Source organism: Falco biarmicus, chromosome 7 (assembly GCF_023638135.1).
Source record: "Falco biarmicus isolate bFalBia1 chromosome 7, bFalBia1.pri, whole genome shotgun sequence".
Classification (NCBI taxonomy): Eukaryota; Metazoa; Chordata; class Aves; order Falconiformes; family Falconidae; genus Falco; species Falco biarmicus.
In genome coordinates, this window is record NC_079294.1 from 32,725,388 (window position 1) to 32,744,162 (window position 18,775).

At 41.0% G+C, this 18,775-nt stretch overlaps 1 protein-coding gene across 6 annotated transcripts in view; it reads right to left on the reverse strand.

The window, feature by feature from the left end:
- Window positions 1-18,775, reverse strand: part of SYNE3 (spectrin repeat containing nuclear envelope family member 3) — an 82,193-nt gene that overhangs the window by 18,953 nt on the left and 44,465 nt on the right. For all 6 annotated transcript variants that reach the window (XM_056345012.1, XM_056345011.1, XM_056345016.1 and 3 more), the window contains 13 exons: window positions 14,154-14,312; window positions 13,102-13,446; window positions 12,001-12,137; window positions 9,905-10,052; window positions 8,935-9,117; window positions 8,526-8,669; window positions 7,412-7,546; window positions 6,289-6,450; window positions 5,405-5,568; window positions 4,339-4,465; window positions 4,010-4,165; window positions 3,171-3,320; window positions 1,763-1,801 (listed from right to left, as the gene is read on the reverse strand). In XM_056345012.1, coding sequence (XP_056200987.1) covers window positions 1,763-1,801; window positions 3,171-3,320; window positions 4,010-4,165; window positions 4,339-4,465; window positions 5,405-5,568; window positions 6,289-6,450; window positions 7,412-7,546; window positions 8,526-8,669; window positions 8,935-9,117; window positions 9,905-10,052; window positions 12,001-12,137; window positions 13,102-13,446; window positions 14,154-14,312 — 2,049 coding nt within the window. The remainder of the gene's footprint in view (window positions 1-1,762; window positions 1,802-3,170; window positions 3,321-4,009; window positions 4,166-4,338; window positions 4,466-5,404; window positions 5,569-6,288; window positions 6,451-7,411; window positions 7,547-8,525; window positions 8,670-8,934; window positions 9,118-9,904; window positions 10,053-12,000; window positions 12,138-13,101; window positions 13,447-14,153; window positions 14,313-18,775) is intronic.

The following is an 18,775-nucleotide window of genomic DNA, read 5'->3' on the forward strand; positions in this document are numbered from 1 at the left end:
TTGTAGTAACACTGTTTAAATACAGAGCGAATGCTCTGAAGTCAGAAAAATTACACTGAAGTGTGCAAGGTGTAAGTTACTGCAACACGTTGTACTGGCTGAAGGGAAACTGCAAGTCAATTGTTGGCTCAATGGGAGCCATTTCCATCATGTTTATGAGATATTTCAGTTCCTCCTTCCTTACCACGCCAGGCTGCTTCTCTGTTTGTGTTCAGTAGCTATTAAAAACTCACAGAATGCTTTTTTTGTAATTTTGCTGTAAGCCAAATTGACAAACGTTTTCTACGTGCCTTTATGGTATTCCAGTATCCTTGAAAATTAACTGAAGACTTTAGTCTCCTTTGGAGAAGTTACGGAGGAATAAATACCAGCCACCCCGAGGCAGGTGGGACAGATGAATTAAAAAATGTTATCTAAATGTGCAGTGGAGATGTGCTTATGCCTAAAGCTTTTGTTTTGTTTTCCCCTACAAAAAGCTTGAGCCAATCAAATTATATAAAAGCAGAGAATTCCTTGGTTGGTCTTCTGGAATATCCCTTTAGGCCTCTTCTAGGGAAAAGCAGCACCAGTAAATATTTGGCTTCCTCTACACAAGGTGTTAAAATGTCATATTGGTTTTCCAGCCTGAAAAATTCTGGTGACCTTACTGGATGACCAGCAGTACTGAACAATTAATGCTGAGCCAGACAGGCAAGAACAGAAACTCTTCGGGGGTTTTCAGGAAGGCTGAACTGTGGCCAAAACTATTCAGGTGATGTGTGAAAGCTACCTTAAACTGGTCAGTATTTCACTGGGGAATAATATTGGAGATGCTTCTCCGCATTTAAGTACCAGAGGAATATCTCATCAGAATGAGGAAAGTCTTGATTTCTGGCCATACTAGAAGTGTGCAGTACTGCACTGGCCTCTTCTAAAGAGGTGTTGCAACAGGAGAAATCAAGAGGTTGATTTAGCTTAAGATGATTATGTGATTATGTTCCTGAAATATGATATTCCTTCAATCTACTTTGTGTTGGGCAAATAAAGCCTTATTCTATTCCTTCTGAAAACAAGCAGAAGTAAGATGACAGTACAAAGTAGAAGCTAACAGCGTCTATAAACAAAGCAAATTGTGACAGAGAGAAAAGATGCGGTTCGACGCGGCTCAGGCCAACAGAAAAACTTGCTGCCTTTATGAAAACGGGATCAGAAATACTGCTTGGGTTTAATAAGAACCTGGCAGCATTTTGTTTTCTTTAAGCTTCTCCTTATCGTTTCTTGTACTGCTTCTGTTTCTTATGTCATCACTTTCAAAAGAAAATCCTTCACAGGAGGAATTCTGCTGCTTAGAACAAGGATTTAGTCTAATAACATTAGATGAATCTCTTGACTTTCTCTGGTTTTCTGCATTAGAAAGCAGACGGGCTGAATGATCTAAAGCAATTTTTCAGAAATGTCTAAAGAATTAGAAGTCCCATGTTCAAAATTCTTTTAGGCACATGACTGCTAAATCCTTTAGAGAGATATTTGGGCTCTTCCTTAGTCTCTTTTGAAAAATGGAGATAGATATTTAGCTTCTAGAGATACAGTAAGAATAGCTCAAGAGTAAAAACTCTGTAATATTTTTCCTTTTAAAATCTGGAGAAAATAAACTTCTTCTTTAAGAGAGGCTCTTAATAAATAAATTAATCTCAAGAATCTCTAGAAAAGTTTAAATTAAAATAATTGTCTACAAAATTTCTGATCAAACAATTTTTACCTTAATTGCAGGAAAATGTCATACCTTTCTGAATCTGTCTGGTTCTTCCAAATATCCAGGACTCTGCAAAAAAAAAAAAAAAAAAAAAAAAAAAAAAAAAGAAAGAAAAAAAAAAGCAAGCATGAACTTAAGATCCCAGTGGAGCCTATAAATAAATATTCACCTCACAGGGGATCTTTTTCTCAAATTCATGGTCACCTGGATAGAGTGAACCAGCTGGAGATTTTTTTAAATGAGCGTTTTAACACACATGAGGCAGAAAGCTGAAATGCCTTCGGGTTCTTGACCGTTTGAATCAGATGAGCAGTTCTCCCAGCAATAGCTTTGACTTTACTGACACCTGTTGACTACATTTATGCTTACACAAGTTTTTGGTCAACTAAGCATAACTCATTACAATCAACGGCAAACAATTCTTATAAATATGCTCTTTATTAATAGATGTCAACTTACCTTCCATGCACTTTAAAGGATTTGTATTCTAAGTAAGCTTTGGATTTGAAGACAAGGGTTTCCCAAAGCAGAAAATTTCCAGATGCTGCATATTTTAGGTGTACAAGTTTAGATACCTTCCAAAGCACTTGCATACAGAAAGTGCCAAATGCACCCTTGTAAAGTCTAATCCTCTATTATTGTATCTTGAAGTTGAACACATAATGTAAGTACTTAAGCTATAAAACTAATTAATCAAAAATTATGTATGTTTATGTTAATAACATGGGAATATCTTTAGCATGCCCTGGCGTATTTTATATACAAGGATGAATTCTGCCATCTTTAGCATGTCTTGCATATAACAACTTAGTAACTTAATCATTTTGTTAATTCATTAAGTTACCTCCTCTTTATTTAATTCTAAATCCTTAGCCTGTAAAGACAGTTTTCAAAAGGACTAGGTCTTCCTGTGCAGTTACTTTCAGTCAGTTCCTATTCTGATCACTCTGTCTCACAGCAGGAGACACAAATAACAAACAATGAATATATTATTAACTGTAGGAACTGTTCAAAAAGTAACTCAGTGGAGAACATGGTGTGAAAAAAGGGCAAAAACCTAGAAATCCATGTGCCCAGAACTAGGTGTATATCCAAAATAGTCATATACCCCAACATCTCACAGTCCCCAACTGCATGCATCTTTGACAACAGCCAATTGTTGTCCTGTTTTGAACCTTCTATTTTGAGAAATATCCTGAGCATTGCTTACAAAGGCAAAAAGATAGCACACAACTCTTAGTTTAATACAAGAATATTTGTGCTTATATTTATAAACACATGGTTATGTCTGTTCTGTCTTTGGTGGCATTTACTAAGGAAGGCTTTAATAAAGCAAACACACCCACACATATACTGTTGAATTATGACTAGCAGTGTGAAGCAACCTAAAGGAGCAATGGCAGAAATCTGCAACTGTGAATTGAGTGCTGTCACCTACTGGTGAACTCATGGACTCTTTCAGTTTAGATCTGTAGAGCATCCATCGGTAATGCAGGTCCTCCAAATCTTCAGAATTTCCAATGACAGGTTGAAGATGAAAAAGATCCTCAAAAAGACGCTGGCCATCAGGCACATGAGACTGAAGATCCTGCAGGCAAAGACAAGATCAGCAGCAACTCAGAATTCAAGAAAGCCCAACTTTTTTAATCCAGCATTTGAAAGAACAGTGGCACTAAATCAAACTACTGGGTATTCTGAAATAGTGCATTTATTTTTGTTATTGCTTTTTTGGCCTGAAATGATGTAAAAGGGTCCACTCATCTGCAGGACTCCTGTAGCCTCAGATATTTCTGTTAGTTTAATTTCTTACAGCATCTGTTGTCATTGCATCTGGCTATATTCAACAGAAGGAGTGAGGCCACATACCAGACACTGATTTTAATCAGTTTCTTTTCATGAACACCTTTACCATACTACACTGAAAATGGCCAATCCAACAGCTACAGCCAGGATGCTCCCTTCCCTTCTACCACTCCAGCTCTGGCAGACCTTTCTTATAGAAGGGGTGAAATACTTGTCCTAAATTCCTTAGCTTCATCTACTCTAGAGTCTCCTAAAGCAGATGGTGTAGCGTTGGAGGGTTTTCTGGGGTTTTGAGAGGAAGGGCATTGTTGTGTTTGTTGGTTTTTTTGGGAGGGGGGAGAGGGGTTGTTAGGTGGTTGGGGGATGTGTGGGTTGTTGGGTTTTGTGTGGTTTTGGTTTGGTTTTGGTTTTTAATTCTGTAAGAATTTGCACTTATTGCAAACTTCTTTCCACCTTCATCTCCTGAAAACTAACCTCCAGTTCGCTCTGGCGTGCCTTAATTTCCTCTTCAGAAGATGAAGTCACAGCAAGAATTTTGGTCAGTTTGGTGTTTTCTCCTTGCAACCACTCTTCAAAGTCGTGTAGGAGCTTCAAGTCGCTGCTTGTATTTTGCCCTTCTCCTGTCTTCTCCTAGGTTACAGGACAATGGGAACAAAAGCCCTTACTGTTATGTCAGATGTTTCCTCTCAAGTCCTAATTGCAAGATCTTAACCTCCAACTTTGTAATTTATAGTATCAGATGAAGCCAATAAAATTGTACCTGTATAGCTGATATGAAGACAGATATAGAGTCTCCCTCTTACCTGCTTATGGTTGGGATCTGCATCTAAAAGAGGGAAGGCAGGTCCAGATATCAGTCTGTTGTCCACAAATGCTATTTTCTTCTTCTTACCAGCCACTGGTATATTTATCTTCCACTTTTTAAGAAGACTTGAAAACACAAAACCAGAGACATCAGTGCAGTAAAACATTTAATGATGAGACATCCACATTTTGAGTGGGGCTATGGGGGACACCTCTGGTGAAACAGCACTGTTATTACTATACTATTATTACTATTAATAGCATTATTACTATTAAAGTTGCTTCCAAAAGCTTTTTAACAAAGTAAGTAAGTCAAAGCAGTACCAGTCCTCTAGTTCTAACATTTCCAAGTGTTTTGTTTTCTTTATTCAGGGGAGTGAGGGACTAAAGAACCCACTACCTTGACAATATACCTTCCTGTCTGGTAACAGCAGGCAGTATAATCAAGCCTTCCTCAATTTAGTCATTCCATTTTTATGCCTGTTGTGACACTATGTATGAATATATTCACACATGTAGCACGGTATTAAATTTTAATACAGACCAGAAAATACGAGCAGCAGTTTGACACTGCGTAGTGAAGGCAAAATAAGTCCACATTTGCCAGCTGAGAGAGGATTTTAGCTCAGTTTATACCCTTGCGAGTTTGCAAAAGGCACAAATCTCCAGTGCAGATATAGCCTCCTTGGAGGCATCTCCAGCTCAGACAGCAAGGAGAACAGGAAGGTGAGGCAGAACAGAAGTCACTCAGTCCTATTTCCTCTGACATGGACTGGTAGCGCAAGGGTGAGCCAGATCCTACGGAGACACTGCCTACTCCAAGCATGAGGTAAAGGAAACTTCATAGACTGCTCTGGTCTCCAGGTTCTCTAAAATGTTTTCTTGAAAGTAATGATTTCCAGCTTACAAACAATTAATAAAATCTCTTCTTGCTCATAGCATTGTAACCTAGCTGTCCACTTCCACAGCACACAGCATAAAGCATTAAGTGTGTCTGGTCAGTCTAAACCACAGTAAAGAGCATCTCCTTGAAGGGACAAGAGGAAGATGTACATAAACACTTACGCAGCTGACATCTCCTTCAGTGATCTCCATGACTCCTCCAGCTGATCCAGCTCTGCCTGGACATGGGCAGTCTCCTCTGGAGAAGAATTCTCCATGACCAGCTGGCCATGAGCTTCCACCAGGTACAGCTGGATCTCCTTATCTGGAAATTCAGCTAGCCATCTCTGAAAGATACAGCCCTTACAGTTACTTCTAGGTATCCTGGGTAAAGCACAGGCTGTATCAGAATGAAGGCCATGTTCAGTCCAGGACTATGCTGGTTCTGTTAGCACTAGCCAGAAAAAAAAATGCTGTGGATTCTTGCAAAGAGCCAACATAGGTAAAAGAGCTGATGGCAAAACGTAAAGGGCACAAGCTGTCAACGCACCCCTTCTGTAGCCTTCCCATGAGATATCTTTGTCTCCTGTATGAAGGCCAAAACTTTCAGCTGAAGTAACCTGCCAGAGTGAACCTAGCGTGCAAAATACTGCTACACAGGGAAAAGCTAGTAGCTGTGGCACAGCTCAGTTCAACACAGCATAAGGTTAGCTAACAGGGTAATAACGTTCAATGTATCGATGACCGCATGCAGGCAAAGATAAGTATTGTCCAGAGGGATGGCCCTGGCAGGAAGAGCTCTTCTTAAAACTGCCTGTCCTTTGGTAATACTTTATCCATCTCAACAACTCTTAGCCATTTCTCACTGTTCTTGTCTTTTACCTAGCTCCACAGCCCACAACACAGGGCAAAGCAGGGATGGAGCAGCAACCAAACAGTTATCACAGGAGGAACAAACCATCAGTGTTCTTCCCAGTCGGGAAACCCTCACCAGAAAACCCCTGTCCTTAATGTCTGAATGCTGCAAAGTGACTAATTAACATCTTACAATAAGATGCTTTTCTCACCTCAAGGTCTGCCACCCTGCCCTCAGTGTTCTGCTCTCCATCAGCATCCTGGTAGGAGACAATCTTCTCCGTGGTTGCTGAAATCCACTGCTGAAGGTCTGAGAGTTTGTCATTATATGCCCAATGCTTCTGAATACGCTCTTCACTCTGCTGTATCATCATCTACAAATGACAAAAGTATATCAGCAACTGAACACATACAAAAAGCAGTTTTATTACTGGATCAAACACTGTGACTACTGGCACAGAATCAATGGGCAACAAGGAAAAAAGCAACTGTCAGTGAGACACAAAAGAACTTTGTCCTTTAGCATCAGTTGCATAGAAAACATCTACAAGCTCGTGCAGACCTGAATTCAGCCACATGAAGGGTGGGGGGCATTAAGTATTAGAATAGCTCCCTTCATTTTCAGCTGAAACAGAATAAAGAATATGTTTGGATTTTTTACACCCCAGTCAATATTAAATACATCTTACACTCCCTCAAGCAGAACTGACTGTACGCTTTTTTTTTTTTCCAAAAGGCCAGTTCAGCAATAAATAGGATTATTGAGACTGAAACTAGAATTCCACAGCCTATATTAGGGTAACAAAATATCATATGTATTTTTATGGTGACCTGCGTAACTAAGGTAATTTTATAAAGCTCTTCTTCTTAGACTGCTTTGGAAGGTCCTTTTATAGCTATGTTTACAAGCTACAAAATGCCTCAGGTCAAAACAAGTACTTAGGCAATTGCAACACTTTTCTCTCATTAACTTTTAGGTTACAAAACTATAAAAACCGAGATGGTTTGGTACAAAAACACTATGCAGGAATCTGGGAAGACCACCAAGCACTTCCATGATAATATAATTATGAGGTCTTTTGGTCAGAAATTTCAGGCCCACTCCAGAAATTTATATAATTATAAAATCTGTGTGGATGGTATCCTATTTCAAAAGGAAATCACACTACAGATAGTCAGACAATCCTGGAAGAAGTTGTCAAAGTCATAAAAATTCTATGCCTTCTTCCCCTGAAATGAAAATATGTGTCACTTAAAGCTTACAATCTCAAAGATGTTTTTAAATAGTGGCAACTGACAATTCCTCAAGCAACTAAAAACTCTTCCTTATGTTACCTCCAATGATCTCTTCAGAGCCTGAGAGTCAGATGAAAGTTGGTTCATTTCATGTCTGTGTGTTGTATTTGACTGAACAAGCTTCTCTACGTCCTCCATTTGAATTGCAAGCTCTGCCAAGTCATCTTGGATCATCTGCAGAGGTAAAGACAGATTCCGTATGGGTGATGTGCTAGATATGGAATGGATTTCCACAAAACATACACTAAAGCTTCATTTAACAGTGTGAGGACAGAAAACAGGAACAATCACTGTCATTAAGAAAATTAATTGTTTTGATATCTAGGAGTAAATGTTTCCAAAAGAAATGGTTGGATGTCCTTACGTGCTACCAGTTGATAACAAAGAAGGTAAGTTGCTGAGAAGCTGCCAGAGGAGACATAGTATAATCAGCTAAGTACTATAAAGAAAACTATGGTGACAACACCCCTGTGGTCACCAAGGGTGAAGTGGCACCATACAGCTTATATAGGTATCACTGTAGGTCACCATGGCAAAAAGGAAGAGTCACAGCCCCTCTCTCTTCCCCTCCTGCTCTTCTCTCCCCTCTCCCAGCTATGTAGTCTCACTGCTTGCCTTGAGCAGGCTTTACTGCATGTTGAACCGTTTGCTGAATCAGTTCAAACACTAACCAAGTGGAAAATTATCATCTTTTTCTGTTACTTTTTTCTTATCTTGGCCAGCTCAATCAGCCTGTGAAGTAAATCCAGCACATGTCAAAGCAGTGACGAAAGAGCAGGATGGGACGCAGGTGGTGGGACAATGGGAAGTCCCTGCTTTTGAAGGGAGTTAGATTGGCTCATGTCATCTTGTGCAGTTTCACTCCTAGTGGGAAGTATCGGGATAAATTTTCTTTAGCAGTAAAACTAGCCCAAGAAGGTGTGGCACCAACAGCTTTCAGCTGCTTGCTCCTTCTCTCAAGCTCAGTTGCCATTTCTTCAGCTGCATTGCTTTGATTTCATTTACTCCATGATATGAAGTGGACCAAATGAAATTATCTAATATACAATCAATTGAGGGGACAAGGTACTGAATTCCTAATGTTGATAAAGTATGAACAAAACAGGACCACAGTTAACTAGGGATATCACGGTCAAACATTAGTGTAATGTACCTGGAGTCTCTGAAGTTGTGTCTTCTTACCCAAGAGGTCAGGCCGTGGTTCCTTCTCTAGATCTAATTTGGCTTTAATGGCAGATAATTTCTTCTGCAAAGGTGTGAAACCAGCGTCAAAATCCTTATGTTGCGATATCAAGTTCTAGACAGAGAAAGAAGAAAAAGATTCCAGCATTTAACATATATCCCTTGGCATTATCTTTTGTCAATGTCTAGTTCAGACTCAGAACAAACCCCAAGCTACACTATGCAACAGACCACAAATTTATTTGAGTATTTGACCAACCTAGGACAAGGATTGGGCACAGCTAGTTAGTACTAAATTTACATCTATAAAACTGGCTTAGTTAAAGACTGATCACTGTTTTTGTCACAGGTAAAGACTGTATATGGGCTTTGAGGCTCACCTGGAGTTTGCTCTTGCTTTGCAGCAGACCTTTGTGTAGAATTTCTCTCTCCTTTGAAGCTTCAGCCACTTCTTGCAGGAAAGACACTGCTTTTTCCTCACCAAGGACACTGTTTAGCAAATCTTTCTTCAGCTGTAATGTCATCAACTTCTCTTTGAACTGGGAGCTTTCAACTAGAGCAGCCTACAAGATAAAAATTCTTCCAGTGAAATCATAACAAAAATTTAAAAATCATATAACCATATTATTCTCACACAAATCACACAACCAAACCAGTATGACAAAGTCAGGTAAAAACAGCATGCTGGGCTGACAAGGGGTAACAGAAGGTACCTGGACAGTGCCCAGTTAAAGGAAAAGTCTTCCTGATAATGTTAGAAGCATCAGGGCTGCATCCATTTTGTGAACAGAAATAGAGGAAAGCTGTGCTATGGAAAGAGTTGTCTGTGCAGAGCAGAGGCCTAAACAACCAACAGAAAGGACAGCTTGAATGCTCATTCCGAGGATAAACTCCATCCCTGTTCACAGACACATTTATTCTGGAGATGACATGGATGACTAAGCAACAAACACACCTTGCTGCACATGCTGCACCCGCTGCACATGCAGAAATCATCCATTATAATCCCATGACTATGCTACTACACACTTCTTAACAGAATCCACAGGCTTCCTGTCCAGGGAGATCTGGGCTAATGCTAAACAATATTAGCATCACTGTTAAAGATATCTAGCACTTTAATTCAGCCTAGTCAGTTGACAACTTCTGTTAACCAAACGGAGGGCAGAAAGTAAGACATTCTGCTACACTTGGAGCTAAGCATTGACCTCCATATGCGAGGTTTCCTGCCGTACTGGAAAGGCAGTTCCAGCTGCTGATGTCCAGCAGCTGTATTCAGGCAGCTGCCGGCATAGCTTGGGCAAACACAAACCAAATATCAGTTTCTGAATTTAGTAACAGGTTTGCTACCTCAATGTGAGCCAGTGCTGGCTCAGGAGTCTTCAGGAGCATTTGGACTGATGGCTTCCACTGTTCAAAATCTTGCAGAGGATTTTGGAAGAGTCTTCTCAGCTGGGTTTCTGTATCAGTGCTCATTTTAGATGCCTTGCTTCTAACACTGCAAGGATAAAGCGACAGCAGAGAGAAGGGTTATGAAGAAATCCAAGTCCAAACACAAGGCATGAATTAACACAACACTTGTGTGTAAACTGTATCCTACACAAAAGCCTCAGCCTTTTTTTACTCTCTGAGCCTGGTGTTGCGTACTGACAGCTGCTCTGTCAGTCAGAGACATCCAACAAAACTTTATTTAGACACCACGGGACACATTCGTCTCTAGTGCAACTGTGGATCAGGAATTACTGTGCCTTTCTAGCAGCCAGCAGCCTCCCTGTCTAATGCAATCTTTTTTGGCTGCTATTACCAGCATGATTTAACAAATCCTGTTATTGGCACAGTCTCACTGACTGATGGGAGGAACAAGCCAAGAGCGTCTAGAATTTAACTGGAGTTGCCTCTGTTGTTTTACATATTGTCAAGTCTTTGTTTGTTTAAAAAATTGCGTTAAGAAATCTTTGATCACCCTATGTTACCTACCAAAATACATTTTTTCAGATATAAATTTTTAAAATTTTGCAAAACCACTTGTATTTATATTAATATATATAGGTGATTCTGATAAAAGCTTTGTATTTATATATATGTATACACATACACGCACAGCTATGTGTGTGCATAGGTACTGAAAATAAAATAAAATCAGCACACATCCATTAAATATCTAGGCTTCTATTATAAAGGCTCATCCAAAATACAGCTGAGTAACAAGGCCTAGCAGTGATACACCCCATGCAGCTGCCTCCTGTTTTTCTCAGCTTTCCTGACCTCCCAGTTTGCAGAATCCTATTTTATATGGCAGAAAGCAGCCCAAACTATATGTTCATATGAGAACAGTATCCTGCAAATTCACAAGACGGGCAGGCAAGAGCAATGCCAATCAAGATTAATACTGCCTTTCTATAAATACAGAAAGAATAACCTTACCTGTGTCGCTGGGACGTTACAGAGCTAAACAAAGGGAAGCTTGCAAAGGCCAAAATCTCCGCAAATAGAAAGTTCTGACATTACACGTCCTTCGCCATTTGCTCTGCTGCCCCTGCCAGGCTCAGCGTGAAGCTGCCAGACTTCGCAAAGAAGCTTTGGAGAGAAGCTGGCAAAAGAGCAGCTGCCATTTTCTCCTGAGAGACAAGTCCCCTGCATTCTCTGCTTCTCTTTCAATATTGTTTACTTGTTAGTTTTTAAACTGAAATCCTTTCCCATAATGAACTAAAACCCTTCCAGCAGGACAGCATACCATGCACTGGACGGAGGAAAAGAAGCTTGGATATAGTAAAAACACTGACCTTTCTTTTTCCTTAAAAAAAAAAAAAGAACCAAACAAATCCTTTCTTCTAGTTTGCAAAATTTGCTGCAGCTCCTTTACTTCCTGATTCCAGGCAGCCTGGAAACGGAAACACTGAAGTCTGGGGAGAGGCTGAACTTTCAGAGTTTCCAACCCAAGGCAAGTTGAAAACAGGAATCATGAGTATATGTTGCCAGAAGAAGGGGAATAAACTCTGCCAAATAATTGCTAAGGCTGGTGAGTCACCACAACAAATTCAACAAGGGAGGGCCATAATTCTTCTGAACCGTTTACTACTACAGCTCCTGTCCTGATTTTCTAGTTGCTGTCATGAAAGGCAAGCAAAATACATAAATTATTATTATAAAATGCAAAGAAGATCAAACTAGTTGCCAACAATCTAATTTTCTGCAAACCATACACAGCATTAACGATGTCAGATTGTTGCTTGAAAATGGCCAGCAGCCTACAGCTCCTAGCAAATGGCTAAAATTACGGGTTTACTGAAATGCGGAGGCGGATGCAATTAGCAAAAGCCTTTCTTTTCTGCCTGTCACCTACAATCAGATGGCATATCACTTTTTTCTTAGACCTCTGTCAATCCCTTCAATATCTGAGAAAATATTCCCCCCACCACCCCCGGCATAATCAGGCTTCCCACTACCTTTGATACAGCTGTATTGTGGAGACAACACTCTCAGTGTGTGGCTGCACATCTTGGGAAAACCGTAGCAGCTCCTTAAGCTGAGCCTTCAGCCTCTCAACCTTGGACTCTTCTGCAGCCAGAGCTTTTCTCGTTGCCTTGATCATAAAAATAATGAACAGGTTACACCTTATGTAGTGTCTGGCACATGAAATGAAGAGATAAGGCTGTGTCTCAGGGTGTTCACAAGTCCCCTTTCTGCTGCCTTTTTTCCTGGTTTTAAGGAATATAGACTTCACTAAAGCAGAAAACATTCTCGGGAACAGTTTTGTTCCTGCAGGCTTTCTCTCCTCTCCTCACACTGCCCAGCCTCTGCATCTGATCTGCAGGGTTCACTGTTTGAACAGAGTGAATCACAAACAGACCCAGTTTTAGTTCACTGACTGCAGTACATAACGAGATGCATTTTTGGAGCAGTCTTAACTGCATCTGTTTGCATGAACAGCTCTTTCTCAAAGACTCACATAGACAGAATGTTAATTCTAGGGTGACATAGGGAAACAAAACCAACAAAAAAACATGCAAATGTAGCTGGATTGAACCAGCCTCTATTTTGTGGATCTTTTTTGCATATACGTTCCCCAGCTAGTCCTGCTGAGCTCTAGATACACAAACAGCAATTAAAGGCATTTTGAGAAGAGATAATAAATGCAAAATCAGCCCTTAAGAGGAAATGAGTGGTAAAGATTCTTATCTGCTTTATTTGTGACAAACCTTCTGCACTCATTTTCGCAACAGATTGATTTTAGTGTAAATACTGGATTGCTACAAACTTGGGACTCCTTAGGAATGAAGATGTCTCTGCTGGTAAAGGAATACAGGTACCCACCTTACACAGATGAAGGATATAATATAGAAATGGTCTTACCAAATACCCCAGAAATACGTGTATTTGTGCGTGCATGTGTATGTATGCATGTATCTGTATATAAAGTGAGGCATTATTTTCCCGCTTCTTTTTAAGCAGAGAAACTTGTGTTGTTTACTCTGTACGGTGGTGCTCTTTTTGCATATGGTCCCTTTGAACTCAAGATTTTAGGTATACAAAGGGTAACAACTTACATTGCATTTTCTCCACAGAGTTACGAACTCATCTTCAGTCTTCTCCCCTTCCCCAGAGTCCAGATAATTTTCTAGTCTCTGTAGATCTTTTCTCAACTCCTGGACATCTGCTTCTAATTGTCTGACTTGGGAGTTATAGGCACTTTCTGACTGTTGGATCTTGAGCAATCTCTCCTCCTCCTCACTACTCAGCAGTTTCAACTTCTCCAAGGCTTTTCTTAGGTCTTCGAGTTCATCCTTCATTCTCTCAGCTCCGAGTGGGGAGGTATTATGAATCACCTCTGCACACTGATTTTCAAGGCGCTTCCACTCCTTTCCTCCACTTCTAATGGTTTTGGCAATTTCCTACACAAAGAAGTTAAATAAAGATTAGCTGCAGGAATGAGAAGCTGGGGAAAAAAGCTGAAAGCAGTAGGAAAAAAAGACCAGCTCCCCCGTTCGTAAATATTTTGTTCTTCACTTCTTATTTTAATATACATATTTTTTCAAGTGACCAGAAGCCAGGGTTGGTGATTTGATTGTCTTCTGAGTGATACTAACTGCCGTGATTCTGAAAATACTGGCACTCATAAATACTTGTCACCTGAGGTCCCTGACAAAGAAAAGAGGAGCTGTAGGCACTATGAAATAATAAGTCATATCTCCGGGACATTTAAAGCTAAACAGTTTAAGCAGTGGCACCAAAATATCAGATACTGTTCTCAAAACTGGTATTTTTATCACCAGTTCTAAACTCTCAAAACCTGTGAGCCTTCAGGCTCTATTTGTATTATGTTTACCAAATACAATTTGTTTAAACAAGCTTAAAGAACAAGACTCTCAAAGAATCACATAAAGGTAGGAAATCAGGCTTTAAGGAAAATAACAGACCAGGCTGTGACTTACGCTACAGTTGGGAGAACCAAATGTACTAACAGTTTTAGGACCTAGCAATCACCACCTTATTTTGTTCGTGCAATTCTTTTCTGAAGTACACCCTTGTGCAGTTTGAGAAGCATATACAGGCATGAAGAACATACAATCCTAGCTCTTTGTTAGAATTGTTTACAGACCTTCAATGACTTTAACTTGTCCTCTGCTGAAGACTTGGTTGCTTCTGCAATGCAGTTTAATCTTTCTCTTACACCATCCAGCCACGATTGAAACTGGCTGACATTAGTGCTGTACTGCTCATGTTCCTTGGTTATCTTTTCAAGCAGTTTCACTCTTCTCTGTAACAAGAGACATCAGAAGCTGAGGACAGTGCTTATCTGGCTCTTTTTCCTTTACAATGTAACCCAGAAGTCATATAAACAAGAGTCCCTTTCCACGAGCCCCGATAGTGCTTGGCCTCCACAGGAATTCACAGTTCACCTCAAGAAACAGAACACGGAAGGACATAAAGGCTTGTCCCCACCTGGGTCATGCTGCAGGCTCTCAATGGCAAGCCTCTGAGGAGACAAACTGCAAGATCCTCTCCAGTGAAATTTCTAGACTCTCCTTTCCAAAACTTCCTAATCTTTCATTAGAAAAAGAGAAGGGACAGAAGTCTGCTTGTGGTTTTTACTTTGGCAGACAAGCAGTTATGTTCCCTGTGCTGCTTAAAAATAAAGATAAGCACACAACAGATCAGCTGATCAAAACCAGAATAAAAGAGGCTGCACTAGGGGCATTGTTTTAAAGTGTTCGTTATTTAAGCAGGCTGTACCAAAAGTGACTATAACCTTCAATCATGTAGCTCAGGAACTTTCCTACCTACTCAATTAGCAGATCACAAACTATCAGAGACCTCGGAAGCAAATTTGAGCCTACGGGAAGCAGGTTTCATTTTCTGAGTTACTGTGCATGCACCCTACAACCGACAGTCCCTGAACTTACAGCGACCGGCACATCCTAAGCTGCCCCCCACTGACCCAGCCTGGCACCCCTCACAATGGGGCAGGGGCACATTTGCTTAGACTATGCCTGTTTGCCAGCTGAAGTTTAGGCCTTGCTGATGGAAATTTTACACAAATCCCAAAGAATCCTGCCCAGTTGTTTCACCAGTATAATATCCAACCTAAGTATTATTTCCTACAACAACAGACTGACTTTTTTCCTGCTTTTCACCACTTGGCATGGAGATCTATTGATGTACCCTATGGTTACACTAGAAAAAACCATACTCGTTGCGCGATCCATTTAGGGCTTGCAGCACCCTTGAAAGGCTTTGCTGTCACAGCCAACAGGCTGAGCTTCATTTTGCGTAACATGGGACATATCCCATGCCTCTGAGCAGAGCTTCATCCCAGCTGTCCTCCACAGAGTAGGATGATAGCTGCAATGGTGGGCAGAGTTTCAAAGTCCTCTCTGTGTTCCCCTTGTCTGTGCGAGGCTCTGGGCATGTCCTCACACCTGTCAACCTGCCTGAGGTGGCAGTGGGCCATCACCGTCCGGTCAGCCTTTCTCCAGCGAGGCCAGCAGAAAGGTGGCATGAGCATCAGTCAGACGGAACCTCACGTGTGCTGTGGAGTGGTGATCCCTCTGGGACTTTGCCCTTCACCTTTGCGACCGGTTAGGTTCCTGGTGCAGTACAAAGCCACCATTCTCCAGGTGCCACAACACCAGTCTGGTTTCCACACTGCCACAGTAATCTCTGCTGACTTGTGCAAATCAAGAGCAACTCCCCTAAAGTTAGTTGTCTCGATTTGGGAAAAAAATGGGTCAGCTAAGGGACAACTGCTTCCCTTGGAGGACAAAATGCTGCCCACTTATTAGGGCAGGATCTTTAATAGCACCACCTATGCAAACATGGGTTTGGATGAGACCAAAAAGCAGAATGATGACTGCAGACTTCCACGGCCAAGATGTATCCAGCAGAACACCTCACTTGTTCACTAAATCCCCTTGCCTTGATTCTCAAATCTGCAGAGGTGTAGACAGCTTAAATGATTCTCACCTTGACCTCAAGTTAGAGATGAAGAATGCAATCTTATAGCAGCATAAATGGGCCAAATGTCAAAGTCAAACAAGTCAGCCCAAGCCTATTGATTCCAGGCAATCAGGCTAATTTGTTGCACCGACAGAAGCTCCAAACATGTCAGAATAACAAACTGGGGCTATTATTAAAATCAGAAGTCTTACACTACTATATAGAGGGTTAAGAAGGAAGTTTAAATGACCCACCCCTGGCCGGGCTATCCAGCCAAAACAAAGGAGAGCACATTTTTGATACTCCTGCTGGTCCGTGAGGTCAAGGAAGAGATTCCCTGGATGTGGACAGACTGTGCTAGCTGTCAAACAAAAGGCTTACAAAGACCTGCCTGCCCCACTCCTCCCCAGAGGTTCGGCAGGAAAACTAATGATGGAAAATATCGTATCACTTGCTTCTGTTAGGTTAGCTGTTCTGGGAGCAGGACAATGTTAAAGTCAATCTCCACATGCACTTGGTTAATGCGAGAAGACATTAGGCAAGGACGTGGCCCTGGAAAGAGTGACAGCAGCAACCGGAAAAGAATGGGTTTGCCATGGGCTGCAGAGGAAGAGGTGTGTCTGGGCAAAATACAGTGAGCCCTGGGTACCCAAGGAGGGTAGACAGAGGCATAAGAAACCCTCTCCCCTAAGCTCCCCTTACAGGCAGCAAAGGGAAACAAGCCTCCTCTGGAAGGCAATCTAGAGCAGATAAAGCAAGTTCCTGCTTTAAATCCCTCTGTGGAATCTCAGGTTGGGTACAGAAAACTCTTGTAGCCCTTCCTGGAGCTTTTAGTCTTAGCTCTTGGGTATGTGATGGTTGGCATTATAAATATCTAGGTTTCAGTTACCAAAGACAACATGAACTGAAATTCATTTGATGTACTCAGACATATTTGATATATTTGACTAAGTATCAACCTACCGTATATCAGAACTTTTTTTTCATCTTCAGTCATCATTTATGCTAAAACTCACAACCGTCTACCTCTGCATGATGTTATTTTACCAAGGGAAACCATATAGGAAATGGCTGCCACATCTAAAAATATTCCTGTCAATGTAATTAAAAGAAAATTATGTGCTTTTAAAATTTGAGAATGATAAGGACACATGTTAGCACTAGGAAAAAAAACCCCACCATTTGCTCATACCAGAGAAGCACAGTCACAGACAAACCATTTAAGAAACACTGTCCAAGAGTTTGCCTTCTGATAGAGCCAGACAACTGCACGGGATCTAAAAATGCTCTTCAAACACAAGTGCAATCTGCAAACACCAGAGAGCCTCCTCTGGGAGGCAGCTCAGGCATTCAGTTGGCATCTGCAAGTCACATTTAGCCTGGCCTCTCATCATGTGAGGGGCCGGAGCAATCCCCTTACAACTCCCACGTCCCTTTCATTCATTTCTCCCTCCTGTTGGAAGAGGTGGCAGGGCTTCTCTAACTAGTGTTAATACTTGCCAACATGATTCCCAAGGTGCCTGTAACCTTGGCATTAGCTAACGAACTCTACTTACTTCAGCTGCAAAATCCAAGGCTTCCCAACTCCCTTCCTTGTTCCACACCTCCTGAAAGAGGGATTTCTTAGCTGTATTCTCTCACTCCATCCTTCTATGAAATGTGGTATTTGTAACCAATGCCAAAGAAAAGCTTTTTCTAGCATCTCAGTTGGCTGCAGTCATAAAGACATATTTTGTCTAAGTACTACAAGGCACTTCCTGATCTCATTTACACCAGCATGTATCCATGTCATTTAGAGAAATTATACTATGTCAAACCAGTCTCAGAGAGGTCAGATTCTGGCTCTGATTATTCAAATGACTTGTCTGAAAGAACTGCCTATTAAAATAGCTAATGACTCTCCTGCTTCAAAACCAAAGACAAGTTTTCCTTAGAAGGGAGTGAATGAGAATTTAAAATGGAAATCTAGAAAGACAACATCTGAATTCCCAGGAACCTTCTTATTCATAAATCCATTTGCCTTGCAATGAACAGATCTACCTTTAAAAAGAAATAAATTTAAAAAAAAAATCAACACTGAGGCTCAAGTCTGTTGATGGCTTTACAGCCTCTCTGTGGCAGCTGCAGTTACAAAATTTCCAAATACACTCTGGTTTTTGGAAAGACTCATTAGCAGAAGTTTTATCTGAATTTCATGCTTATGAAAGGTGCCAGCTTGGGGTTGTTTTGGTTTTTTTGTACTTCTGAGGTTCAGGGTGCTGTTCTTTAAAACAATAGAAGTATTTGTAGAGCAAGCAGAGCAATGGCATGAGCATCCTAATGTTGTGATTCTTCCAGTGTAATCTGAAGTTAACTTTGTACAACAGCCCCCAGGGAGGGAAAGCATACATCACTGTCAGGCTCCGGTTCTGGATTGGGGTGTAAGTGTGGGAACAGATAGAAAGCAACATTATGACAGAGGCAGATAGCAGAACCAGTGTAATGAAAAGGATTTGTATTTGCACCAGGTAATTCCAGCCTATGGAACCCTTGGAAGCCACTGTGAGACAAAGGCTAGATTTTCATCTCTATATGTTTGGGATAGATGTGTCTCCATATGTATATATTTCAAATATCCCTTTGAGCATTTCTATTGATATACGCTAATAAGAAACTGAATTCTTCCGCCCAGCTGCAGATGTCTGCCCCTCAGCCATGACACATGGTCCAATCCTGTCTTTACCTGAGCTTTAGAAGTGACACATATTAGCCTTATCTGAAATCTTTACCCAGGAATGGGGTCAT